The sequence below is a fragment of the Serinus canaria genome, chromosome 2 (assembly GCF_022539315.1).
Source record: "Serinus canaria isolate serCan28SL12 chromosome 2, serCan2020, whole genome shotgun sequence".
NCBI classification, from domain to species: Eukaryota; Metazoa; Chordata; class Aves; order Passeriformes; family Fringillidae; genus Serinus; species Serinus canaria.
This window is the reverse complement of record NC_066315.1, coordinates 68,027,766-68,055,234: the sequence shown is the minus strand read 5'-3', so window position 1 is coordinate 68,055,234 and position 27,469 is coordinate 68,027,766. Positions and strand designations below refer to the sequence as shown.

General features: G+C 48.1%; 2 protein-coding genes across 3 annotated transcripts; one reads left to right on the top strand and one right to left on the bottom strand.

Moving 5' to 3' along the window:
• Positions 1-4,649: 4,649 nt before the first annotated feature.
• Positions 4,650-7,303, bottom strand: LOC127059190 (tubulin beta-2 chain). The gene is made up of 4 exons (XM_050970553.1): positions 7,141-7,303; positions 6,527-6,635; positions 6,152-6,262; positions 4,650-5,942 (listed from the first exon to the last, which is right to left on the bottom strand). The coding sequence occupies exons 1-4, from the start codon at positions 7,195-7,197 to the stop codon at positions 4,882-4,884; spliced, it is 1,338 nt and encodes a 445-aa protein (XP_050826510.1). The 5' UTR covers positions 7,198-7,303; the 3' UTR covers positions 4,650-4,881.
• Positions 7,304-20,953: 13,650 nt separating this feature from the next.
• On the top strand, positions 20,954-27,082 carry PSMG4 (proteasome assembly chaperone 4). Of its 2 annotated transcripts, XR_001992472.3 has the most exons (4): positions 20,954-21,189; positions 21,313-21,388; positions 26,550-26,744; positions 26,838-27,082. XR_001992472.3 is itself a non-coding variant. In XM_009091281.4 (3 exons), the coding sequence occupies exons 1-3, from the start codon at positions 21,013-21,015 to the stop codon at positions 26,669-26,671; spliced, it is 375 nt and encodes a 124-aa protein (XP_009089529.1). In that variant the 5' UTR covers positions 20,954-21,012; the 3' UTR covers positions 26,672-27,082. The 2 variants fall into 2 exon arrangements, 1 of the variants encoding a protein (XP_009089529.1); XM_009091281.4 differs by having other exon boundaries at positions 26,550-27,082.
• The last annotated feature ends 387 nt before the right edge of the window (positions 27,083-27,469 follow it).

The window sequence follows — 27,469 nt, the reverse complement described above, 5'->3', positions numbered from 1 at the left end:
CAGGAGATTCAGGGCCAAGAATCGTCTTTTTCCAAAATGCATCATGACCTGAGGCACTTTCCTGTTACCAAATGCTTTGATTTTGAATTTAGGCAAGCTAAAGGCCCATTTAAATGGGAGTATCTGAGAACAAATTGTCTGCTCTTTCCCATTTTAATAAATAACAAACAGACCAGGACAGCTGATTGCTGAAGTATCAAAAGGCAGGTGCTTAGTATGAATGGATTTTAGACTGGGAGGTGAAAAATTCTCAAAAAAATTTTTTTTTCCTTTTTATGCCACATACAGAATCAGCTCTTTCTCTGTAGAGATTTATTTTTAGCTGAAGAAAGGGGGAAAAAATAACCTTTACTCAGATTACCCCAGGCACATATAAAGCATCAAAAGTGTCACAAGCTTTGTTCTGTAGAAATGTAGAAGCAGCTGAAAAAACAAATGGGGAGATTGAGAAGGGGATTATTTGTAAGCAAAAAAAAAAACCAGTGCCTTCCCTACAATGAACAGGCCTGAAGGAATAATGTTACCTATAACTCCTGTGCAGGCTACCATTTCTGAAACATATTTGTTCATTGTGCTTTGATGTGGAGAGGAAAAGCAGAATAGCATCCTTTGGGAGAAAAGTTGTGGATCAAATAATAGGGAATAGTGACATGATTTCTCCAGAGAAGATTTTACCTCCTCATAGCTACTATAGCAAAGAAAAATATTAGGCTTCATTAAACAGAAAGCAGTAGTTAAAGCACCTCCCATTGTGAGGCAGAATCTAATATAGATTACAGCCCTTCTTAAAAAAAAAAAAAAAACAAAAACCAAAAAACCAATGAGATGTGGGGGGTTGGGTTTGGTTCTTTTGGGTTCCAGAGAGGAGGGTATTTGGAAAGTGATTTCAGTGGAACAACCATGTAACTTGCCCTACTGAAAGCCATTACTGGGTTTCATCCTGATCTTACACATTACTTGGCTGTGGGGATTACAGGGAAGGCAAAGGAAACAAGAGGAGAACTCTTTCTAATGCAGGGAGTATTGTTAGAGACCCCAGCTTTATCAAGTGAGGCAAGAAAACTTGTCCCTCTTGCACCACTTTGCCAGACTTGCTCCAGGCACCAGGGCTGTGGTTTGCAGTAGTGCATGGCAGCACCACCCCAGAAGGACTCTGTCAGTCCATCACGCTTTCTTTAAGCCCATAGAACTTGCATATCTAGAAAAACCTACTAGTGCCACACACTTTTGAGCTATGTAGCACATGATATCATCATCCATGAGCAGATTTCCCTGCACAGATTGGAGGTCTGTTTTGGCAGGGAATTCACTGGAGAGAAAACCCAAACATCTAGATTATCTTCTTTCTTCAGGTTTTAAATCCTATTGCTACTTTGGTTTATTCTGTTCATCATCTCATACCTTCTGGAAGGATACACCTGTCAACAGAATGGGCCTCTGGTTTGATTTTTAGACTAACATGTCATGCCATTTTATACTTAATGCAACCCAATTTTTGATTTATATAGGGACATCATGTGTCTTGGGAATATGAGAATCATTATTGGTCTCACTTCAAAAACTGGAAAACATCTGTTGGAAAACAGATGTAAACTTACAATCCCATTACAAGTTTTGAAATATCAGACCACACACTGGATTATATTTCCACCACACTGTTGCTGCAATGGTTTAGACTGAGGTTCGAGAAATAACCAGGGGAGGGAAATTAGGAGAGAGGGAATCCCAGCTCTACCATGACTCCTACCATTTCTATTCAAATTAAACCTGCATGCTGCCTTGTTTTTACAGCCTTATGTATCTTTACCCTCTTGCACTTAACAGCAGTCAAGCACCGATTGTTTGCCTTGGTCAAGACACTCTACTAACATGCTTAAAAATTCCACACATTTAACAGAGGGAATTGAAAATAAAATAAAAAGATTGTTCCTGTCCCCAACACCATCAGCTCTGATTGTCAACAGAGGAGAATGCTTCCCTTAAGGCCACAAATGATTTATTGAAATGAGAATAGATTGCTTTATACTATTAACTTGTATCTCAACACAAATCAGTCATTATAAGTGGCTTAATCTGCACACCACTAAATTTGTATTATCTATCCCCATTTCTTCCAAACAGGGTGCCTCATGCAAGACCTTTAGCCCTAAATGTATTGTTCATTATATGAGCAAATATAAATCTTCACCCAGGAGAAGCTAAGGCAGTCAGATTACCTAATCTGAAATCCTTCCAATGGTTCTGCTTTCTTTGTGAAACAGAAACATTGCAACCACAAAGACCTGTGAAGACACCTCTTTGTTGTTTGGCATATAGTAGTCAGCTCCAGTTTTTATAATGAAAGGTCTCCTGGGCAATAAATATAGCTAAAGATCAAAGAGAGATAAAAATAGGTACTGCAGTCCCAGGCCCACAATGAGACTCAAATGAGACTCGACCTCCCTTATATTTGACTTAGTATTCCTACCAAGCTTTGAACCTTCCCTTCAAATCTTTCAGTATCCCCTTTTTCTATATTTCTCAACTCCTACTGAAATGATGGCTTGCTTTTTAATTTTTTAATGATTCTGACTGGCAAATAAGATATGTAGAATTTATGAAAGGACATGTTTCTTTATAGAGTATTTCCATTTCTGGGCTTTCTTCCCCTAGAGAGAAAAAAAAAAAAAAAAGCCAGACTAGAAACAACAGGAAGCCATGTAGGATGGTGTCCTACTTTCTAGTAAGGGAGCTGTAGTGAAATGTGTCACTTGGGTAGCTATATTTAAGGATTAGCTAGAGACAGAGTGTAATTACACTAAGAATTAGATGCTAGACATGTTGAATACTACTGAAAACTGCTACAGTGTCACAGCTGAAAGGAGGATCTTTACTATCAAAGACCAAAAGTCTTCCCTTTTAGTGAAACTGTTTAGATTTGTTTCCTGACTCAAAGCTGTAAGATCAACAGTTTCAAGTGCAACCCAGCTAGGTAATTTCAAGGCAAGGTTACTGTGGCAACCAGATACAGTGTTATTTCCCCAAAGGGCCTGAGGCAGGATGTATTAACTCAGTTACTAAAACAACCTCAATTTGTCTAATGTTTAATCCTAGAACGGCTCAAGTGTTAAGAAATACAAGTTCTGTTGTAGGTATACATGGCTATATTTGCTTACTGACAGTCCAGGCAGTTTAAGAGCTTCTCACTCCTCTGTACACCAGAAACCAAACCACAGATGAGAGAAAAGCTTTAACAAGTGCCTGTTGTCCCACACACACCAGGGTAGCCAGGCCCATCAGCAAAGAACAGCATACATTCAGAGCAGTGTCCACAGGCAGAGGACTCAAAACAGGCAAGATATTAGTTATGCACAGCAGCTCCCTTTTCATTCTTTATTCCGGTAATGCCTCGCAAGCATTTCAGCAAAGGATCACAATAGAGGCTGCACACATGTGAATACCAGCTCTTTCAGAGCAGTAAGGACTGCAGTAATTGTAGCATTGGTAGCAGTTTCTTAGCAACACAACTTTTAGTTCAGGACCACTCCCCTAAGTGGTGTTTGAATGAACTAAGGACTAAGCTTACACATTGGACAACTGCTAAACTCCACGAGGGATTTCACTCTTGCTCTGTGGGAGGATTAGGATCTGTGAAACGTTGCCAACTGCTGTTAAGAACATTGTAGATTCATTCAGGGTTCTTGTATCCTATAAGAACACAGGAACATCAATCCCCCCTCCCTCACTGTAAAGAAATGACACTTACCTTTGCAAAGATGCACAGCAGGGTGCAGCTGCACTGCTCTCCCCTGCCTGGGTAGAGGTTTCTCTCCTGCTGCAGGGACCAGGAGCAAACAATTGCCCTGTAAACATGTAACTTGGAGACAGCTGTTGTCAGGGGATCTACAGGTGACTAAGATTGTATGGTATGCTCTGGTACCATATGCTACCTTTGAGCCTAAAAATCTGCCCATCACCTCCTATATCCTAAAGGGAATTGATTGCCCTGTAGAATCAATCCCTTTACAGTTAAGGGCCGGTTAGTGGCTATTTTTGGGAAATACAAATTTTGTTCTTGAAGAGAAAAAGCTTGGGTTTTTACTTGAGCTCTCAAGTTGCCTGCTAGTACAAACCTATGCTTCTCCACATAGAACTTTGGTATTCAGAGAGGAGAGTTGAGAGGAAGATAAGTGAGCTCAGCATCAAGTCAAATCCCAGTCAGCCACCCATATGCCTGTACTATAGTCCCTGGAACAAGTTAAATAAGCCGCTGAATGGCAGAAGGGAAGCCTGCAGCTATCCTGTCAAATCAGTTTTGACAGCCTGCAAGGTGGAATTCAATACCTTCTCTCTGCCCTCTCTACCATGTACATCCATAAAGAGGAAATGCATGATTCAAGTGCAGTGACTTGTTTTTATCAGATAAAGTAAGCAGCTTTTGCCTCAACAATTAGCTTAGCTGTTTAACACAGGAGTTTCTATAAATTATCTGGCATCTTTAGCTGAGCTACTACAGTTCCCATGTGCTGCTAAATTCACAGCCTGAGAATTCTTGTTTTATTGAGTTTAACCTTGCACTGCGGTTCAGGAATAAACTGAGAAGCGAAGCCACAGAAAACTACACAAGAATTACTTGCTTAATCTAGAGAGAAATAAAGTAGAGGAGACAGTTTAGGACACAAAAAGCCTTTATGTTTGAGAAGTTAACCATTTCAACAGAAGACTCTGAAGTATTTTGCAACTACTGTTACATTGGACAGTCAAGGATACAAAACTGCTGACAGAAGCAACAGTGGAGAGCACCAAATTAAAAAATGCATGCTTCAGCACAACTGCACAGATTCCTTCTCTCAATGAATACTTGCCTGCTCAGACTATACTTAACTCCTACCCATCTCAAATTTATGCCTCATCCTCCTCTCCTTCCTCTTCAAACTCGCCCTGCTCATCAGCAGTGGCATCCTGGTATTGCTGGTATTCGGAGACCAGGTCGTTCATGTTGCTCTCGGCCTCCGTGAACTCCATTTCATCCATGCCCTCGCCGGTGTACCAGTGCAAGAAGGCCTTGCGGCGGAACATGGCCGTGAACTGCTCCGAGATCCTCTTGAAGAGCTCCTGGATGGCCGTGCTGTTGCCGATGAAGGTGGCCGACATCTTGAGGCCGCGCGGGGGGATGTCGCAGACGGCCGTCTTGACGTTGTTGGGGATCCACTCCACAAAGTAGCTGCTGTTCTTGTTCTGCACGTTGAGCATCTGCTCGTCCACCTCCTTCATGGACATGCGTCCCCGGAAGATGGCGGCCACCGTCAGGTAGCGGCCGTGGCGGGGGTCGCAGGCGGCCATCATGTTCTTGGAGTCGAACATCTGCTGCGTCAGCTCGGGCACCGTCAGGGCGCGGTATTGCTGGCTGCCGCGGCTGGTCAGCGGGGCGAAGCCCGGCATGAAGAAGTGCAGCCGCGGGAAAGGCACCATGTTGACGGCCAGCTTGCGCAGGTCGGCGTTCAGCTGGCCGGGGAAGCGAAGGCAGGTGGTCACGCCGCTCATGGTGGCCGACACCAGGTGGTTGAGGTCCCCGTAGGTGGGAGTGGTCAGCTTCAGGGTGCGGAAGCAAATGTCATACAGGGCCTCGTTGTCAATGCAGTAGGTCTCGTCCGTGTTCTCCACAAGCTGGTGCACAGAGAGGGTGGCGTTGTAGGGCTCCACCACCGTGTCCGACACCTTGGGCGAGGGCATCACGCTGAAGGTGTTCATGATGCGGTCGGGGTACTCCTCGCGGATCTTGCTGATCAGGAGGGTGCCCATGCCGGAGCCCGTGCCTCCGCCCAGCGAGTGGGTCAGCTGGAAGCCCTGGAGGCAGTCGCAGCTCTCCGACTCCTTCCTCACCACGTCCAGCACAGAGTCCACCAGCTCGGCGCCTTCCGTGTAGTGCCCCTTGGCCCAGTTGTTGCCAGCCCCGCTCTGACCTGCGGGGCAGACCACAAGCCACGTGCCACATCAGCGCCTCGGGGACAAACGCAGGTGATGCCACTGCCCCTTCCCTATGGGTCCCTCCCCTCTCTTCCATCCCCACTCTGCTAAGGGGATCCCGGCTCCCCAGGCTCACTTGCATCCTCGCTCCAAGCCTTTTCTGTGTGTGGAGCTCTGGGAGCTGCTCTGTGCCACAGTCACTCACCAAAGACAAAGTTGTCGGGACGGAAGATCTGTCCAAAGGGGCCGGAGCGCACGGAGTCCATGGTGCCGGGTTCCAGATCCACAAGGATGGCACGGGGGACGTACTTGTTACCTGTGGGGGGAACCAGCAGCAGCATTACAGCCCCACAGCAGGCAGCCGGTGTCACAGGACCCCTGCTGTGCTCCCATCCGCTTCCCCACGATTTGCTGCTGAGGGCATGGAGTATGTGGGAATTTGGAAAGATCCAGGGGCGGGAAAACAAAGCAGCCATTTAAGCTGTGCTGGGGCGTCACCCACTGCGGGGAGAGATGGGGAACCCCTGTCTGCACGCCCTATTCCCCCTCCCCCGGGAAGCTCATTACAGAGGGGCAGTACCGGTGGCTTCATTGTAGTAGACGTTGATCCTCTCCAGCTGCAGGTCGCTGTCCCCGTGGTAGCTGCCCGTGGGGTCGATGCCGTGCTCGTCGCTGATGACCTCCCAGAACTGAGGGGACAGCGAGTGGTCAGTGCCGCCACGCCCCTCTCTCGCCCCCCGGCCAAATCCCCGCCACGTGGCGCACGGGGATTCGCCGCGCGTGGGTGCGGCCCCCCCCGGCCAGACCGAGCCGCTACCGCGCCCTGCACACCCCTCCCCACCTACGAGAGGGGTGTGGCACCGCCTCGGCGCCCCTTCCCCCGCCCGCCCGGGACCCCTGCAGCCCGCGAGGGGCTGATGGACAGCAGCTGATGCCCCCGCCCTACCCGTCTTCCCCAAGGCGTGCCGCACCACGGCGCGGAAGCCCTACCGCGCTTCCCCCTAAGGTGGAATAGCCGGGAACCGTCCCGCGAGGACCCTCCCAGGGACGGGCGAACCCGATGGTGCTCTGTAGCGGGGAAGTCGCGGCTTCGCCCTCCCGGCAGGGCTCTCCCCGGGACACGCGGAGCCCGGCTGAGCGGGCACCGCCCCACGCGCGGAATGCCGGGGGTCCGAGCGGGTCGCCGGTCCGTACCTTGGCGCCAATCTGGTTGCCGCACTGCCCGGCTTGGATATGCACGATCTCACGCATGGTGCCGGTGTCCGAAGGTGCCGCCCCGCTACTCCTGCCGCCTTCACCGCCTGGTCCGCCCGCTCCTGCACTCGCCGCTGCGGCGGCCGCGCCCCTCGCCGCCCCTTAAATCGGGCGCCGCGCCCCGCCCCGCCGGTGACATCATGCGGGAACAGCGCGGAGCCAATGAGCGCGCGGGGGCGGGGCGGGGCCGGGCATTGTGTCCCGCGCGGGGGGGCGTGGTCGGGAGTGGGGGGCGCGGCCGGGGCGCGGCCAGGGGGAGCGGTCGGGGCGCGCCGCCGCCACAGCCGCGGTTCGTTGCTGACAGCGGGGACAAAGGCGCCGAGCCCCGCGATGGGGTGGCTCAGCCTCGCCGAGTCGTGCCGCCCACGTGTGAACCGCGGAACCTCCCTGCGGCCGCCGTCCCACCCTTCACCCTCCCGCGGCCGCTGCCGCCGCAGCCTTTTGTTCCCCGTGAAGCGCAGCCTTCCCTGCCGCAGCAGCGGGCGTTGCCGTCGGGGGGGGTGGGAGGGGGAACCCCGCCGTTGCCCCCGCCCCCCCGCCGGTGTCTCCGTTCACACGGTGCCGGCGGGAGACTCCCTCCCCCGTGGAGACACCGTGTACCCGCCGGCATCACCAGGCGCCCGTGGTTGCCGCCCGTGTGCCCGCACAAGCCCGCACGGGCGGTCAGGAGCCCTGCGCCCTGACACGGTTTATCCACCCTCGGCACGACGCACGTGGGCTTCCCTCCAACACAGGCTGTGCGGTGATCCTGTCCACCAGCCCTGCCTGCCCTCGAGAGGCCCCAGCCTGCCTCCCCTCGGTGCCCAGCTCGGCTTCTCTTTCTATGCCTAAAAAGGTCGGATTTGGTCCGAAGCTTAGCCAGGAGCCGCTCTCCAGCCAAGCGCCCTGCTCCGCGCTGTCCCCGTCCGGCCGCAGCCACCAGCGATCCTCAAGCAGACAATAGCGCGGGGACTGCTGCGCGGGGCCGGGGGCTTGAGGGGGGTGGTTCCCTCAGCTCTGCAGCAAGCGGCTCTCGCTCCTCGTCGCTTCGTTGCGGATTTACAGATGCTGAGGGATGAAGAAAGGAAGGGGAGGAAGCAGCAGAAGGTTGAACATGTGGTCCCTAGAGAAGATTTCTTGTCCCTCGCTTTACTTTAGAACAGCCCAGTATGTCACCGCGGGCGTTACAGCGGTGGCGGGGCGGGGGCCGTGGCAGCGGGCAGGGCACGGCACTTGCGTGAAGCCGTCGGAGGAGGAGGAGGTCGCGGGGAGGAAGAGCACGGGCAGGGCAGCACGGTCCGCCCAGTGCCCGGTGCCCGTCGGGGCGGTCAGCCCGGCGTGGCGGCTCCTCCTCGGCATCGCCTGATTCTCACCACGATCTCGGTGTGCGTGTGCAGCGGACGGAGGGCGCGGCTCCCTCGGGAGGCTGGACCGAGCCACCGATAGCCCAGGCAGGCTCCCCGTAGCCAGCGCCGGGAGGGACTCCACTAAACCCCGTTTCAGTGACCACTAGATGTAGGCTACTTCATCTATTCTGCACTTCAGCTACTCTAGAGGTGCAAATTAAAGTACATCACCATTTTTAACCCACATATCTTCAATATATTTCTTCTTCTTTCTCCCTCCTTTGTTCTGTCCACGTGCCGATGTCCCTAATCTCTCTAACGTGGTTTATGCAGATCGATAACCTTGCCTATGGATTACTCCAGATCCGATTTTACCTTCTTCCAAGGCAATCTTCAGCACAACGCTGTTTCCTCTGATTGATATGCCAACACATCCACACCTTTCTTTTGTTTGCCTTAGGGTGAGAAGACATCCCATCTCCAAAAGGCATGCTAGAAAATACAACCTCACGTTTGTCTCTTCAGTAGTGATTTTGAGAAAAATAAATCCGATCATTTGCAGTCCCTGTGAAATCTGTTTTTACTGGCCTAAGCCAGGAACAATTTAATTATTTGGTTGACTATGCTTCACAAACAATGTGCAGCTGTAATTCCAAGTGAACATTTTTTCGTGGTATGCTAACTGCATAGTCAACATCCTCATCTATAATTATTTGTTCAAGAATAGCTTGCAGATTAGCAGCTCCAGGGGACCACTGACCGCTCCAGGTAAAGATTCAAATTAATGCCAGCCTTTTCCATGGCTGTGGCGGGTGTGCTCCTGAAAACCCTGTCACAGCAAAACTCGGTCACAGCAGAGCTGGTGCAAAATACAGGTACTCTGACTCTTTGCTACTATTATTTCCAAGTATCCTGTGTGTTGTACACTGCAGATTAGTTTTTTAAGAGGAGAATAACTGACATTTCAGTGTGAAGGGGAGTAGCTGATTTTACACGTCCTCCATACCTACACTAAGCTCATTCCTAACAGCTTGAGGCTTCAAAGGAAGCCATTTTAAAATCCAATTCAAGCAAAACAGATTATTAACAGTGGAGGAGAGAAACCCACCCCAACAGCGTTGCCTTAAAATAAACGAATGCACCTCTTCAAAGTAGGGGGGATTCAACTGTATCTACTGTATAGAACTTGTTGAGATTATAAGAAAAATAGGTGAAATGTTTATTTTTAAAATAAATAGCTGCTTTTCAGAGGGATGAGAAAGGAAACCTAGGTATAGCTTTTCTGCAGCCCCTAGACCAGACTCCTTAGAGGTGAATGCAGCCATTCAAATCACTTCGGGAGACTTCAGACAAAGTCTATTTTAATTCTAAGGTGTTTGGGACGGAGGGTTCTTCAAAGGTTCGGCACAGCTTGTTGCGAATTGCTTGCAGGGAAATGAAGTGTTGAGCTGTTGGCTGCCCGTGCCTCTCTCCCCCCTCTCTGGATCTGCCTCACACTGCTGTGTCTGTCAGCGCAGCCCCTGCCCCAGCCCCGGGGCCGGCCCTGGCTGGGCTCCTCCATCCCCATCTCCCCGGCAACCGCCCCCCCGCCCGAAAGAAAAAAAAAAAAAAGGAACAACAAAAAAAGAGCCTGCAACATTTTCAGTCGCCAGGCTGATTTCCCAGGGTGTAAAAGCACTGTGGGTAGGGGCCTGCGGGAACGGCGGCAGGGCGGATGAAATGTCAGCTTGCAAGGTTGTTCACAGTCGTTCTCGATATTAGAGAGGAGGAAGAAGACAATCGCAATCAGGAGTTCCTTTAATGAAACTCAGAGGATCAACCCAGATTTATCTAACATGTGCTCTCCACACTCCCTTTTGTGGTTCCCATCCTCCCACTACAAGGTTGGGTGTGATCACCGTCAGAGACTCTGTCTTACGCTATCGAAGTGGGCACTGATTAAAGAAAGTCCTGGTTTCCTTGCTAGATGCAGAAGGTTGCAAAGCCAGCTTACAAAAGTCCAAGGGAAAGACTTAGTAATTTAAATTTATAATAGAAAATATGTGCTTTTTGTGGGATGCGCTGCAGCATAGTTTGTGGGTCATTAGAACATTTTTCAAAAAAGAAACTTGGACCTGTCCCATGGCTCAGCATCACGTTTCATGGAAATCCCACTACTTGTCTGTGCCTCCTCTCAGAAGGATGGAAATTCCTTACAGACCTTGACGTTATGCCCAAACCCCCAAGAGAAGCAGCTAGACCTTCTGTATATTGAGGGAAAGGATGCAGGATTATACAAAAATTAGAAGTTTGGACTCTCATGAGTTGAGGTCTTAGATCACAGACCAAACTGGACGTCTAGGGTGGCTCATTAGGTCATTTAGGGCAAACCAATATTTTGCTCCTCAGTGTGAATCATTCTAACTCAGCAGAGGGTCAGTGAGGGGTGGGCTTACATTTGAGAGGAACTCAGGGTGGTGCAGGTGAAGAAGGAACATTTTGCAAACAAAATTTTGTTGAGTATCTCCATTTCCATGTGTCTTCATGGTTTTGCATAGAGGTTGCATTCTGTGTCAGTGGCTGGAGCCATCTGTGCCAGCTGCTGGGAAAGGACAAGTCTGGTAGTAGCCACAGCTGTGTGCTGTGACCCTCATTACCCTTGCTCCCGAAAAAAAACCTGGCTGTAACATAGACCAACTGCACTGCCTGGACCCAAACTCCTGAGAAAGTTGCTAAGCTGTGGGAAAGCCAGCAGCACAGTGCCCTGCCTAACAAGGAAAGGTACAAGTGCAGGCAGAGAGAAGATTATAGGAACATGATCATCAGTGGCTTAAGGACAGGGCAGAATCAACACCAGCATGGAAAGCTGTGAGGCTCTAAAGGAAGAAAGCAGAGAGGCAGCAGAAAACTGCAATGCATCAACACTTTGCTGCATTCATGGGAGCAGCAAAGTCCAGCCCTCCTCCCTCTGCCTGCAGCTGCCTGGCCAGCACACCAGAGTCTGTCTCTGACCATCAGTGCAATGCTTAAACCCCACAGCTCATCAAGGCCAAGCTGCCTTCAGGCCTCAGTACCCAGGGTTAATGCCAATGTGTGCCCAATGAGACATGCACAGGGTGATCCAGGACTGGGCTGTGAGGGGTGGTTACACTGTCAGCAGTGGCTCCACACCATCCTGTCTGCTGGGTGGGCTCTGGTCACCCAACAAACCCAGTGGGTGAGGTCTGGGCTGTGGTCCTGCTCTATTCATAGCCCCCATGTCCCCCCAGGCAGCCCCCCAGGGGAACAGGGTCACCCTACAGTGTTGCCATGCTTGCCAGCCGGGCCCAGGGCCAGGGCAGTTGCCCCATAGCCTCTGCCTGTGCTGCCCATCCTGGCCCATCCCTGCTAAGGCCAGGAACTTCTGGTGCATCCTCCCTACAATGGGCTTCAGCCAGATCACAAGACAATTTTTTTCTCTTTTACTGCTACTACAAGTCATTGTTCCTAGCAAATAGTTAAAACTCTGTGACTGTTTTATTTTCTTCTGAGAGCACCTGTGTGCTCACCAGTTCCTCTTTATTACAGAATGTAAGGATTGCTTTCACAAAATAAAAACTGGAGCAAAGCTGTCAGCCAGAACCCCACTCAGTACTCTCAGAAAGGAAACCCCCCAGCCTCAGCTTAAGGACTCTCATTGCAGCACTTTGTCAGCAAAAATTACAGCAGTAAGAAGCCCCAAAGGAGGCTCTAAAGGACATCCCAGGACCACATGACACCTTTCATATGCATAGTGCCACATATTGTACACTTGGTTTCCCATAGCACATAATGGACCCATGTCAGTGTTATTTCCTGGTTCATCTCACTCATACTGAGGCTGATGGGTATGCCCCCTTATAAGGAAATTACAATATTATTAATAATAATTCAAGCATATATAAAGTCTTCAAGATTATATAATATGTGGGAATATAAACTACAGAAGTGCAAAAGAGAGATGAAAAATGGTTTGTCTAATTAGGAAATTACTAAATGACGAGAAGCAAAGAGCAGGTAAGAAGAGGCAAAGGGCAGTTTGCCTACTACTGGGTGAGAGTGTTGATGAGAAATTGATCTGCTCTCTAATAAATCCGTTTGCCTGGCCCCAAACGTGGCAAGATGTTGAATGGACGCTGGGGTCCCTGAACCAATGATGGGAAAGCATTTTGATTCCTGTGTGCTCTGCTTGCCAGGCATAAATATTAATAAGGTTCCAGCCTCAGTACTGTTGCTGATGCAGCTGTTTCTACATTCATGTGGAACAAATTCAGTAAATGCAAAAGAGCAAGGCATGAAAGAAGATATTCACTTGCTTGTCTGAGTTATTCTTGAAATCTGGTCTTGTTCCTTTCTTTCATAAGCAGGATTTTTTTTGGGGGTGTGTGTGTATGTTCAGGCTCAAGTAAAATGGGACAAATTTGCACAATTTGAGGATCTTGTTGCAAATGGCAGTGTCAGAGGGTAGAAAGACTGGCAAGACTCTCATTTGCAGCCGTCAGGTCAGAATCTGGAACCGCAGCACTACAGGAGCCATATGCCCACCAAACACTCCTTTTTTGTTTCGACCCTCCTTGGTTAAAAAAATTTTCTTTTCACCCCAGTGACTCATCCTCGAAACCCCGATAGCAACACACTGCCCTGCATCAGTACTAAGTCTAATTTCGACTGAATCCGTTGCCTCCCTCGACCAGCTCGGATTTGGTATGTTAGGGAAGCAGGAGCCTTTGTAACCGGTTTGAACAAAGAAATTTTTTTCAAGGTCTTCTGCCACCACCCTGCTCTCTCCTCCCTGCAGTTACATTGCGGCTGGCAGCGCTGCTTGCTGTACGAAAGAGTGTGCTTGTCAACCCGTTAACACTTTCTTTTTGCCTTTGCTAAAGGCATGATCGTGCAAATTAATCGTAAAGACCTTATCAAGCAGCTGCGCTGGCCTCTCAGGTGCCTCTGATCTGCATTTTCAAACGAGTGGAAAGAAAAGAAATATGATTTTGAAGGCTGAAAAAAACTGGTCCCCAGATCACTCATATGTGTATTAAATATCTCTCTTACTGGTGAGGAAAATGACTGAGCCATGTCTCTCTCCCTGGCACAGCTGCCATCCCGTGCTGGGCTGGAGGAGATGATCTGGGTGTGAGGAGCTCGCAGCTGACAGAAGCAGGGTTTGGGGGAGCTGCGCAGGGCAGGGCTGTGCTGTCAGCGCAGCAATACAGCCGTTCTCCTCATGGCAGGATTTACACAAAGGCTTTGATCGTCTGGTTCATTAAAGCTGGAAGCATCCTCACCAAGACAGCACCGTTTCCATCCCTTCCTTGTCCTTGTGCTTTAAGGAATCCCTGCGCTGGAACTGCAGTGATGAGGAAAAGGCAGCAAAATTGGGGTGTGGTGGCAGAGGACAACAGTGCCGGTACTGACATTGTCACTCGGGAGCATCCGTGTCGGTGATTGACAGGCACTTGTAGGGGAGTGTCGACATGTGCCCGCAGAATTGCCTGAGTTTTATGGGCTGAGGCCTCATCTTGGCACGGGTGGGGATGCAGGTAAGTAAGAAAACCATCCAGCACTGCCTCTGAGCACACACTGCAGCATTTTACACAGTGGCCAAGTAAAGTTCATTGTTACAAGGTTTATCTTCAGCTCACAGGAGCAGGTATTTTTTCAATTGATTTGTGTAGAGGCTGGCTCAGATTCTGAATGCATTAAAAAAAGATATCACTTCCAAATGGCATGAATTCTTTTGTCCTGCTCTCTCCTCCCATTTTCCCTTTTACAAGTCTTCACAGGATTTAGGGATACTTTTCACCAATTTGTGTTTGCCTCATGAGAAACATTTAACTTCATGTACACAGATCTTTCAATCCTGAGGAAGGTGACCATCCACCCCAAGACACTGAAATAGCAGCAGCAGTGCCCAGCACCAGCTTTTTCAGATACAAAAGCAGAAATGGGAGATAATTTCTCATGCTTTCTGAGAGGCAGCAGAGAATTATATTTTTCAGCTGCTGTTCAAGAGTGGGACACAGATTTTTGAAGATGCAGTTTCAGCCTTTTGGGACCATACTTTGAAAATGCAGCAAAGGGACCGATAACATTTTCCTAGGGCAATGTGTGACAGCCAAACTATTCTGTGTGTTCTGTTGTTATGCAAAGAGGGAACACCCCTGTCTTTGGCTACTAGTGTGAATTAATATTTTAAATGTTTTTAACTCAGGAATTTGGAAACAGGTCACTGAAGTTGATCTGTTTCCAAATTTCTGAGTTAAAAACTGAAGTGATGTTTGGGAAAGCTATATCCTCTGTAATCACCATTAACACCAGATATACTGATGAGGTGTCAAACAGTAGCTGTTTGACATACTTGTGCTAGGAAATAAAATACACACCAGATCTAAATCATGATTTTCAAGAACTGTACTACAAACTTGGAGATCCTGGCTAAAGCAGCCATATCCTTATGGATCAGGTGACATTTGCTGCTCTCTAGTAATGTACAAACTATTGTTTGAGGTATTTAGTCTTTTGACTAAAACACTCTGTTCAACAGAGCAGGAAGGAAAAGCCAAGAGAAAAAACTGGATTGAGCTGAGGAACTTCTGAGTGAAGACTGGGAGGCTACTAAGGGACAATGCTAGGTCTGTTAACATCCTGCCTTGCTCAGGGAAGAGGATGGAAAATAATCAAAGCTGGTTTTGTACAGCTAGTTTTGCTTGCTTGCAAATGGAAAAAAGAAAAGGCCATGGCATCACTTTAAAGAGTAATGAAAGAGAATGGCTGTTTGGAGAACCAGACTGAGAGGCAGGCCCTTGCTGGCATGCTGGAGAATGGGACAAACTGCACGCAGGCATGTCCAGTTGGACCTGCAGGTTAAGGGAAAATGGAAATCTTGGCATCAATGGAAGGAAAGTACCCAGAGGGGTGGGGAAGAGACCAGAAGTGCAGCAAGTTCCATAACCATGGCAACAGCAAACTATCTGTCAAAAAAAGGAATTTCTTTCCACTCCCAAAACAGCCTGAATCTCGGTCAAACCTTTGTTTATGTGGCTGCCAGTGCTGCATGTTGAATCAGTAATTTCCATGGCTATGAACGTGACTCTCTGTCACGTTCAGCCTGAGCAGACAAGTGAGCTCCTGAGTCTGCAGCAGACTGATTTTCCCTCTGGTTCAAGAACACTACATACTCTCTGCCCTGCCTTGCACTTTTCTGTTCCTGGGTCTAGGTGACCCAGGAACAGAAAAATATCAGGATCCACCAGGTGTGTTGTACGTCACATAAGATCTAGGAATGGAATTGAGCAATATAAAGGAAAACATTTTTCAGTACTATCTCACGGGGTTTTTCCCTTCCCTTCTCAGCCTTTCAAAAAGTCAGTTCCATCAGCCTTTAACACCTGTGCCTTTCCCTGTCAGGTCACAGGTGTGTAATAACCCATTGTAATAACTCACTATAGCTGCTGACATCTGTGTGGGGGAGTTGATGTTGGTAAGATTCTTTGGGATTCTCCACCATGAAGTGGTCTATCTGCATATAGAACTTGATTTCCAGTTGACTGCATAAACCTCTTGTACCCAAGGGGAGCAATGAGTCACTCCGTGTTAGTGCCTCCCGTCCAGCAGCTACGACACCATGTGTCTCAAATGCTCCAGCAGATCTAAGGCAAGGTCCTCCAATGACTCCTATGACAATGAAAGGAAACTGTCTGATTTGATAAGAGCAGAAATTTAGCCTGGGCTCACAAAGGTCCTTACAAGCTGTATGTCACACGGAGCTGCATTCAGCTGCAGGGAGATAGGCAACAATTATTGTGCTCTTCTAGTCTGCAGAGGAGTGAAATAAAGCAGGGTAGAAGGGATTTGTAGGAGGCCACTGGGTCAGTGAGGCACAAAATCTAACAGACACGATTTGTAATCAAACACACTGTGCAGAGGATCCCAACTGACAGAGAATTGCTGTGCTACTTGCATTCCAGGCTTCATCCCACATGTACAGAAATCCTAACAGCTGAGGTTACAAACCCCACAAAAAAACCCCAAAAACCATTACCTTAAGTCTTTTGGAAATCAGGAACCTAATTTCCTTGTAGCAGTGCCTGCCTAGGTACCAATATGTATGATGAGGAGGTGCTGTAACAGTTCTGCTAACTCTGTCATAGCAGCTACTGCAGATGTGGAATTGCTTGTACATCTATATTTTGCATCTGCTTACTAGTGTTTTTCAGAGAGGGCTGGCTTTGATAGTGCTTTGGATTACAAGATTCACAGCATGAACTTGGTGTAGTCCCCTTGCAAATCTCTTAAACTGATTTTCATACAAGTTCACAAGTCTGATTCCTCCATTTTCTGCAACTTTTCCAAAGTTCCAGCCTGGATTCTCTTTCCATCTCTTTTTCTGAGACTACATCTCAGGCTGATCAACACTGGACAAAGTGTTTTGAGTCCTCAGGTTACCCCTATGGCCATGGTTAGATGAATCAGGAGCAACTCCTTTTCACAACTAACCAACAGCCCATGCCAGGATGCCAGGAAAAGGTTTTGACCAGTGTGATTCCCCAGACTGACTCATCATCATATTAGATGAGCATGAGAAAGAAGAACTGGGCCACCCCCCCATTAAACTGGTTTAGATGGCCACAGCCTCACAACCATGGTAACACTAAAGTGTAAGCAGAGACACTTCTCCCTTTCTTGCTTGCTGATTCTGCCGTCCATGATGATGGCACAAGTTTTTGAGCAGTGGGACAACAATCTTCATCAGATTATGGATATAGATGAGAAAAAACATTCAATGACAGGAAAAGAAAAGAAAAAAAACCAAGAAAGTATTTTTTCCAAATCCTCAGGTGCCTTGATGTAGAGGTAGAGAAAAGAGTCCCCTCAGCCATCAATGCCACAGATGGAAGTCTACATAAAAATGAGCATCCAAGCCTCAAACAAAGTAGATCCCTAGAAGTCTAGAACTGCAGCGCAGCTACCACAGCAGGAGCCTGGTGTCATGGAGCCTTAGCAGAGCAGCTGGAAGGTTTTGCTGGGCTTTATCAGGAGTAATTTACTCCTCTGCAGAAGGATGGCAAATCAAGAAAACTAGAACACCCTAGGCATCAACAGGAGGTTCACTGACACACACTAATGGTTACCTGCCTTCTAGCATGTCAGATTGACTCTTTATTCATGCAGGAGCCAAAGCACAGAATACATTTTGGAATCAGAAAAAACTGCTGCTCTCAGTGATATCCCAGTTCATAACTGTGCTTTATGGGTTTTGACTCCACAGTTACCAGGAAGAAGATTTACTCCTCACTTAAAACTGTATTGGAGGGGAGATAATGATCAGTAAAAATCAAGGTTTAGGATCTAGTGACTCTTATGGGCAACCTAACTTTTGGAGAGGAATAAGGTAGATAGAAGCACCTCTAAATCCTAAATACCTTTAAATCACCCCTCCCAGAGCTTGGATCTCACCTGAGCAGGAATACATACACATCCATATAAACAGGCAGTGCTTTTGCCAAGATGTGCTTGCTTTATCATTATTTTCTCTCCAGTGTGTCAGTACACCTGAGGCTCATTGCAGCCTCATACCTGACAAACAAGGCAGACTTATTGGTGCTGCTTTCAAGGCCACAGGGGAAAAAAAGTTTCCATATGTGTATGGAACTTCTTACCATTTTAAAGGTAAGAGGTTCCACACACATGGGGAGTACATTTCCCTCTTATTTTGTAGGGATTCTCATGACTTGAAGTGCTGTAATAAAGAAATTAATTTCACACTTGATGGTCTGGTTCTTCACAGCTCTACTCACACACCTGCACTGCAAATAAAAATGCTTAACCAGCATTTTAGTCTCTAGATGAATGTTTTTCCTTTTCTGAGCTTAAACAAGGATTTAGCATGATTTACAGAGAGCAGCTGCATTTCACAGAACAGCATCGAATACACGGAACTGCTAACAAGCAGAGGAGCCCTGTGACTTACTTTAAGAGGTCTGCGGGGTTTAGGATAAGGGAAGTTACAGGCACCTTGGAGAAGACTCCTGGTGAGAAGAGGAACAGATCACAGCGTGATGAAATAGGGGCAGTTCCCTGTAGGGAGAAGCAAGTCAGGAGACAGACTCAGAAGCAACACCAGACATTTGCACCTGACATGGAAAGAGCAGTGAAGGAAACTCTAACTTCAGTCCAGCGGATGACTGTAACAAAGCTTCAGTACAAGGAGGCCCAAACTTCTACTTTGAGGGAAGACACACTGAGCTGGAACTTTGTTAGAACAGATCCTCCACTAGGACTCCATTCCAGGAGGCAACTCTGACCCAGCATAGCAAAGAAACTGGCTCTGAACACTTAGAGAAGTATTTGCCTGCATGAATAAATCTGTCTGCAAAGCTGTGCAATGCCTTACCTTTCAACCTTACCTTCTTTCAAGTTAATGGAAACCAGACAAGAGAAGTTCCTTCTCTCTCAAAAGAGACACCTAAAGCAGCTCAGGTGAACTGTGCCCTAATATTTCCTCCTCTCTCCACTGATCAAACAAGCCTGGGGCAAATTCTTCCATCACCTGCAAGTGTCTAACCACAGGAATCTCACCACCACCACCTGTGTGGCTCCCAGCAGACATTTTGTCCTGTTCCTAGAATTTCATTTCTGCAATGCTCCTGGCTGTTTTAGCTGGCAGGCCTGCCTATCCAGCTGCAGAGTGAACCTGCAGCTGCAATGAGCACAGTGCATGCAGCCAACACTCTCTCCCTTTTAAGGTGGCTTTTGTCACCTATTTGCCTGTCTGTTTTCACAGCTGCCACAGGCAAAGTGACAGTTTGCAACAGGCTGTGGGGACAGGTTTTTGAGCCTCAGCACAATTCTCAGCTTCTGCAGTCCCTCACCTTGTGGGAGGCCAGCCCACATCGAGGGAAAGGGCTGGGACTGACTGTAGAGCAGGGGTCATGGGGGGACTAGCACAAGCCCGATGCTGTTCTAGCAGCGAGGCAGGGGACAGACATAGTGGGGGGGCGAGACCATACATCCCATAAGTCTTTGTGCAAGAAGTGACAAATGTAGGGCAGGGGAGGTGGTGTGCGACCCCCCCTTCTCTCCAAGCTGATCCTGTGCCATGGGATGTCGGGGTATGGCAGCTGAGCCGGGCTTAGCTGCCTCCCGGGATTTAGCGTCAGTGCGGCAGCATGGGCAGAAATTAGCACAGGGTTGAGGATTTTCTTTTGGCAGATGCCAGGAGAACTGGAGCGGCTCAGAGAAGAAAAGTGAAGAAAAGGGTTCCTTCCCGTCCACCCATTTCTTCAATGGGAAAATGAAATCTTAACATTTAGAAATGGAAATTTTGATTTCCAGTGGTATGTAGGACACCGGAGGCAGAGGAAATGCTGATTAAAAAGCCAATCTGCACCCTTAACGTGCTTGTTCTTTGTGCAGAGATGATTGCCCTGCCGGTGGCGTGAAGATACATGTTTCCAATTGTAAAGGGCCCACGGCCATCGGGGAGCCGACCATATTCTTATCAGCAACAGACGGTACAGTTACTGAAAATCATCTCCAGTAATGACCGACTTTGCTATGCTGCGGCGGAAAGAGTGATGAGCACAGAATTCACACCCAAAATAGGGCTTTTAATTATTCACGGCTCCATATTCTCCAGAGCTATGCGAACCCGAATCACTTGCTTTGTAGATCCCCAATGCCGAAAACCTCTACAGCTGAATGAAGCCAAGGTCGCTGTGACCTTGCTCCCCCTTCCCGAGGCTGCACAGCACCACGCTATCCCTTTCCCTTTCGTCTGAAACCCCGGGGCACCTCTCGGGTGACTCCCCGGAGCCGTCGATGTGCCAGGCGAGACTCCGCACGCAGGGGTTCACCTGCCACCTAGTGGGGTTTCCCCATCCCTGCCGCTGCCTCCGCGTTATCCCTCTGCCGGGCGGGCGGCGGGGCAGAGCCCGGAGAGGTGCGAGCCGCGGGAAGCCGTGCACGGAGCCGGTGCTCACCGGGGCTGCGGGTGTGTTCCCACACAGGAGGTGTGCCTGCGCACCGGGAGGGAGCTGTGTCTTTTGGGATGGGAGGGGAATAGTGGGAAACGGAGGGCTTGGGCACCGATCGGGGGGAGTGCAAGTTCGGGGGTAGGGGGCAAGGAGGGGGCGCGCTCCCGGGGGGCTGTACCCGGGCGTGCCTATTCGTGCTGGCGGGGTCCGTGCACAGACGGAGGGGAGGCTCGTCTCGGGGCGTGCACGGAGCGGGGTGCGGGCACCGGGGTGCGTGTCCGTGTGCGGGTATTCCCTGGAGGAATGGGAAGCGTGCAAGCCGGACGGAGCTGGTGGCTGCGCAGGGCCGGTGCCGGGGGCGGTGTCTCCCGGCGGGGCGGGCGTGGGGGAGCGGGGCGGGCGTGGGGGAGCGGGGCGGGGCGAGCACCGCCTCCCCGGGGCCGCGGGGCGGGCCGAGCCCGGCCTCCCGCTCGGGCCTTGCCTGCTCAGGCCTGGCCGCGCCGGGAAGAGCGGCGATGGAGGAGGAGGGCGGCGGCGGAGCGGCGGGCAGCATCGCCCTGCACGACTTCAGCGGGCAGCTGGGCGAGCAGCGGGTGCACTTCCACGCCATGCGGCTGCGGGACTCGCTCTTCCTCTGGGTGGGCGCCGCGCCCGCCCTGGCCAGCCTGGCCGTCGCCATGTGCAGCCCCCGTGTGAGTGTCGCCGCCGGGACCCTGCCCGCCCCCCGGAGCCCCGCGGCGCTGGGGGCTGGCCCCGCCGCCTCTACCCCGCGCTGCCGGGACTAAGCCGTGCCCTCTGCTGTGCTCCGCTTGCAGGACAGCATCCCGGTGGCCGCCTCGCTCCTGGGAGACCCCTCGGACACCGCCTCCTCCTGCCTGGCGCAGCGCTTGGGTAGGTGCGGGGGCGCGCTGCGGGGGCGCGCTGCGCGGAGCCGCCTCCCGCCGGGAACGCGCGGGTCGGGAGCGGGCCGTGCCTCTCTGGGGGCCCTGAGCCACCAGCCCGGGCCGCGGCGTGCACAGGGGTGCTGTGCGCGCTGCCCCGGCCGCGGAGCCGGCACTGCCGCGGCTTCCGGCAGCTTCCATCCAATCCACCGATTCACTTTTATTTTCCCATCCGTGTACGAGTCTGCGGCGCCTGAGTCAGCGGCCTTGGGCACGCCGTGCACTACCAGAAGTGAATTATTTGAAATCCTTGTCCTGGCTTTGGGTGCAAGGCAGGGGCAGCACATGCTGCACCAGTCGAGTGGGGTTTCAAGTGACCTCCTCTCTGTAAAGCTGTGACAGTGCTGTGCTGGTGGGTGAGGTAGCCGTCATGCCAGGCACCTGCATTTTACCTGAAGATGACGCCAACCCTCATCACATCTCGCACTTTTTAGCCCCTACATTCCAAGAAGTTCTGGCCTGGGAAGCCCAGGGTTGTCTCACAGATGCCTGGGCTTGATCTGGCTGACCCGAATGGGCACCGCTCGGGATGCTTCCTTTTCCCTCATGTGCAGTGTGTCGCAGCTGCTGCAGTAGCTGAAATCCTGAATCTTAACAAGAGCTTGCAAACTCCCATGTTCATACTAAAAAGATGAAAAATACATGGCCTAGTACATCCTAGCACCTTCACAGCTCCGAGAGCTGTGTCATGCTGGTTACTCATCATCACCCACCAGTGGCTGATGCAGCTCCAACTGGTGAAATACTGAGGTGCTTGTTACCAAGTTTTGAAAGCAGCATGCTGAGCTGCTCAGTCTCACCTTACTTCCTCTCTTTCAGATGGAAAGGCCACAGAATTATTAATGATCTGTGTGCTGATCTCCATTTCAGACAGTATGTCCTGAGTTTGTATTGTCAGGCACTTTAATGAGTCTACAGCACCTTCTTCTCCATGGCCTCATATAAAAAAGTGTTGCTCACAAGATTAATCTTTGAAAAATGGTGTTAGCATCTTTTCTTCTTCACAACAACTTCTCTATGAAAGAGATTGTTTAAGTCGACCCTGGTGGCACAATTTTCTCTACACACTGAGTTCAATTCATTCCACCTTAAGTAATAATTTTACGGGGTACTGTATAACACAGTTTCTTTATGTGTAATTAGTGCCTTATCCATAGGAAGTCATCAAAAATGTAATCAGAGAGGATTTATTTGGGATAAAGTATAATAAGTATAATTTATTCCACTTTCCATTTGGTCTCCTTGTCACTCATTTCTTCTGAATCTTGCTCTCATCTTCTGTGTAGCACTGCAGCCCAGCTGACAGCTCTAAGTTATCTTAGTGATTGCCATACTCCTTTTGGATTTTTTCTTTTTGTACATGTGCTTGCTGTCTCTCTTAAAGGATTTATTACATGTTTCATAGCTGAAGTTCATAATAACTTGCCACTTCTTCCATTAGCTCTTTCAGTGTTCTAGAACAGAGGCTGCCTGACTCACCTGACTTTTCTCCTAGTGAATTGTCTCAGTCTTGCCACCTTTTTTTCTTTTTTTTTTTCTTAAGGTACTTTTATTATTTGCATTCCTAATTTCCCATACTTTGTTGCTGAGAACTGATACTGTTGCTTGGTGCTGGTCTATAGGTTACTCTTTATCCTTGGACTGTAATGCACCTTCCTATTTTCTTTTTCTTGGTGTGCTTTAGGTGTCTTTTGTTATTTCATCTTAAATTTCTGAGCCAGTTGTGGCCCAGCTAGGCTTTTGGTCCACGTTCCTCTGTATCCATGACATCTATCCACTGGGTTGCAGGTTCCCTTGCCAGTCAGCTCCTTTCATATTATTTTTATATACTGTTCTTGCTTGTGTGATCCTGGTTAAGGTATATTATTTTGAGAAAGACCTATAGACCATTTTCACATTTGGATCAAAGGGGAAAGTCAATAATACACTTATGGCTTTGAATAATTCTGTGCTTGCTCTTTACCTGAGCTTCAGGGAAAAGAAACACATCTTTTTGAAATCTCACACCATAGTCTTTAGGCTGGCTTTTGATAGTCCAGCAATGTAGGTCAACACATGGTCACTTAGTCCAAATTAATTTATTTATTACTTTTTAAAAAAAAATATTTATCCTGAGACCAGTGGATCTGCAAGATCATCCACAAGCATCCCTTATCTTTGTTTCACAAAGTGCTTGGTAAGGAAATCTGTGCTCCACCTCAGCTAGAAATACTCAGCTTTGCTGTTATTGGTGTTTAGTTTTTCTCTGGGAATTTAAATCCCTGTTACTCCCACACAATTTGTAATAGTAGAAATGCTATTCACAGCCGAGTCTGACTTGTATTTGTACTTCCAAGGTAGCCTTTTTAACCACCCTGACATGTGGTAACTTCAGGCAGGCAGTTTTTCTCCTCTTTCCTCCCCCCACCATGTTTGTCACCATTTTTTCTGTGCAGTTTCTTGTCTCCATAGGCACTAGCAGGAGTAGCATGAGGTGCCATTTTCACATGGTTATTTCTGTTTCTTACACTTGCCAGTCGCATTCCATCATCTGCCAAGTGTTCCTGCAACGCCAGGTTTCCTACCTGGAGCAGCAGTTTCAGTGCTGCTGTGCATCACAGTGCACACATTCTCCTTTTGCTTTCTGGATAGTTTGGTAGGGGTCTTGGCCACAACAGCTGCATTTCATGTGTTGGCTCTATCTCCTTCCTTATTTCTGATTTTTTTTTTTCTGAAGACACATGTACTTCATCCTTAGTCCTCTTTCTGCATATATCTATATCTGCTTTTAAGAGGTGCGGGGTCTGCTTTCCACCAACCTGCCTGATTGCTTTGGCACAAATGTGTCTCACTAGTCAATAAACCCACATCCTGAGAAAGTTTCTTGTAGGATACTGGAGGCCAGTTCTTGAGAAAATCCTTGTCCATTAGTGCCTCCCTTACGTGCATATCCTGAAATCACAGTTCTTTGAGCTGCAGTACTGATTAGTGCCATGTCTTCAATCTTCCTTTTGTAGGGACTGGCAGACTCTTGGTGAAAATCACCTCAGCCTTTTCTTTGAGTGTTTTTCACCTGGGCACTTGTCACTTTCATCACCTCTTTTCCAGCATAAATCGTCTACAAACTCATGTTTAACATTTGTCCTGCCTCTTCTGCTCCTTCTGCGCTCCTCTTCAAGCTTTTGTTTGGGCCTTTGCTCAGTACATGAAGTTGTAGGAGCAGATCTGTGCTGCTGTAGTTTCTCCTGGCACTCAGCACATCCCGGACGATGGCTGTCAAGGATGATTTTCCTCCACTTTGAAGAGCCAGTGGAACAGGGGTTATTACCCAGGCTGCATGGGAAGCAGACCTGCTGGAGGGCTTTTTAGGTAAGCCTTGTCCTTTGCAGTTTTCTGCTTTACTCTGAAGCTGTAGATGATCTTCTACAGAGGCATAAGATATGCCCCCTTTTGTCCTTTCTGCAGGAGTGCACATGTCCAACTGAATCCTCAGGAAGCAGGGACAGAAAAGGTCCCCCTGCCCCTCAGAGCTGGGCCAGAGCCCTGGGAGCAGAGGTCCTTGGCATAGGCAGCTCAGAGAGACTCCCAGATTCACACTGTTCCTGGGAACTGGAGCAGCATCCCAGAGATCTATAGGCAAACATAATTAAGAGGTTGAGTTTTGACACTGCAGTGCACTATATAGTTTTGTTAGCTGGGATAACAGCATTAATTAGTTCAGAATTAGCATTGCATTCATTTAGGGCATGATGATGAAGCACTACTGCTTACAAAACATGCTGCTTTGTACCACAGAAATCTGGTGCCAGGTGCTAATTTTTGCAATCAGAGCACCACGCTGCATTATCTCAGCATTTTGTAGTGCCAAGTCTTAAAAGGCAAATGAATCCTTGCATTTCAGAAGCAGCTCTACTTACTGAGTCAGGAAGCTGGTAACCTGTTAGGATAGAAAATAATAAAAAAATCATTTGCATAATTAAAATGCCTTAAAGGAGTTGTTTAACTACATTTTATGCATACATATGTATGGGTTTCTGTATTTAACTATTTAGTTTCCTATTTAGAAAGGATTAAAATCTTAGAAGTCTGAGTGTCTCTATTTTGAAGTGTTAAAAATCCATATGACACTTTTGAATATTCAGGAGAACAGTCTGATTTGTGTCTGGGGTCATTAGCTCCCAGCTCATTCCTGGACAAGAATATTTTGTGACCCAAATACTATTTTTTGTCTTCTATTTTACACAACTCAATTTAAATTTAGTGCCTATTTTCCCTGTATAGTGCTTACATTTTTCAAAAAGTTTAGCTTCAGTAATATATAAGGAGAGCCACAAATTTGCTATATTACTGTGGTAAAATCTAAGTAGGATGGCATTTTATTTATAAAACACTTCTCGGTGTTATCTCTTCTACTCTGATAATTAAGTCTTCTTGTCGGACTGGACAGTTTTTTTGTCACTGTTAATTAGCTCTGTCATGGAGGGCAGCTCTTAATTTTGTAGCACCTCTCTCTAGGTACTTGTCATTGCAGTAGCCTGGAAATTGTGCTTGGCTTCATCATGTTCAGCAAAGGCTCTCCAGCCTCTTGGAGCATTCATGGACACTGTATGAAAAAAGGTTAATGGAAACAAAATTGATAGCAAGCTTAGACAGAACTGGTGCATAGCTTTTTGGGCCTTTTAAGGTTCATTAAAAAAACAGAACTTAATTAATTTGGGCCAATGACTTTCTTGAGCGCTTTCCCTCTAAGGTTTACAAACTCTGAATTTCAGTGCTGAGTCCAGTACAGTCTGTGGTGTCACTTACAATGTAAGATATTTAACATGGGTCCAAAAATCCACTACAAGCTCTGCAAGGCTCTCCAGTGGCTAGTGGTGTCTTGTGTCAGGTCAAAAACTAGTTGACAGTCACCAGTCTTATATTGTTCACTTCTGTGATATGCAAAATCTTGCCCAACTCCCCAGTGGTCAGGGACTTGTTCTGCTTTTCATTTCTAACTGCACCCAGCACAGCAAGAGTGGAGAACATCTTAGAAATCTGCATGATGTGGCTTTTTTAGAGGCTTGCTCAAATACCATAATCTCTTTTACATAAGAATAAACTCTGGCTGACTACTCTCTTTTGTGTTTTAGCCAGCAAGACCAAAAAGCAGATATTTGTCAGCTACAATCTTCAAAACACAGACAGCAATTTCACCTTACTCATAGAAAACAGGATCAAAGAAGAAATGACAGCTTTTCCAGACAAGTTCTGATTGTGCATCATTGTAAAAGAAGATGAAGGTTTTGTTTCAGAAAAACTTACTGCAATTTTCACACTGACATTAAGTTAGTATATTTCTTTTATAGTATTTTGATTGAATTTGTGGTTGCTATTAAATACAGATTCATTTGACTAGGATTTTCTTTTTTTTCAAATAGAATTTGAATTTTCAAAGCGAAATTTTTTTTCTACCCTGCCAAGCATGATAGCAAATGGATGCTGCAATGGATGAACATGATTGAAAAACTGCATGTGGTGTGTGGCCTCCACACAGTACTGGGGTCTGATGGCAAACCAGTACCAAATGCTATCTGTACAATTAATCAACTGTGTACTAGGACTGAACATAGTATAGCAGCTTTTAGTGTTCAAATAAAGAAACCCCTAATTTTTGTATGGTAAAGCTGTGACATGAGTGTTACTTTTGTCCTTTTAGCCCCTCTTGGTTGTAGTACTGGTGCTAAACAATGGATTTCCTCCCATCCCTTGGGCACTCAGAACATGAGAAGGATTTCACAAAGAGTTATTTATGCATCCCTGAGGACTACAGAGAAGGAAAAAGCACAAGCCAAGTTCTGGAGCAATAGATAAACCTGTCAGGCTGCTAGAAGAGCATCACATTTAAATTGAGCATATACATAAAATCAGAGCGGTCTACTACCGTGACCACTAGTGAAAAGCAACCTGCTGCTACATCTCTGGCCTTACTTTCAGGTAGGATGGGTATCTTTTCAAAGGCATATCCATTGGCTGCTTTGTTTTATGAGATGGCAACCAGGAGTTAACTAGC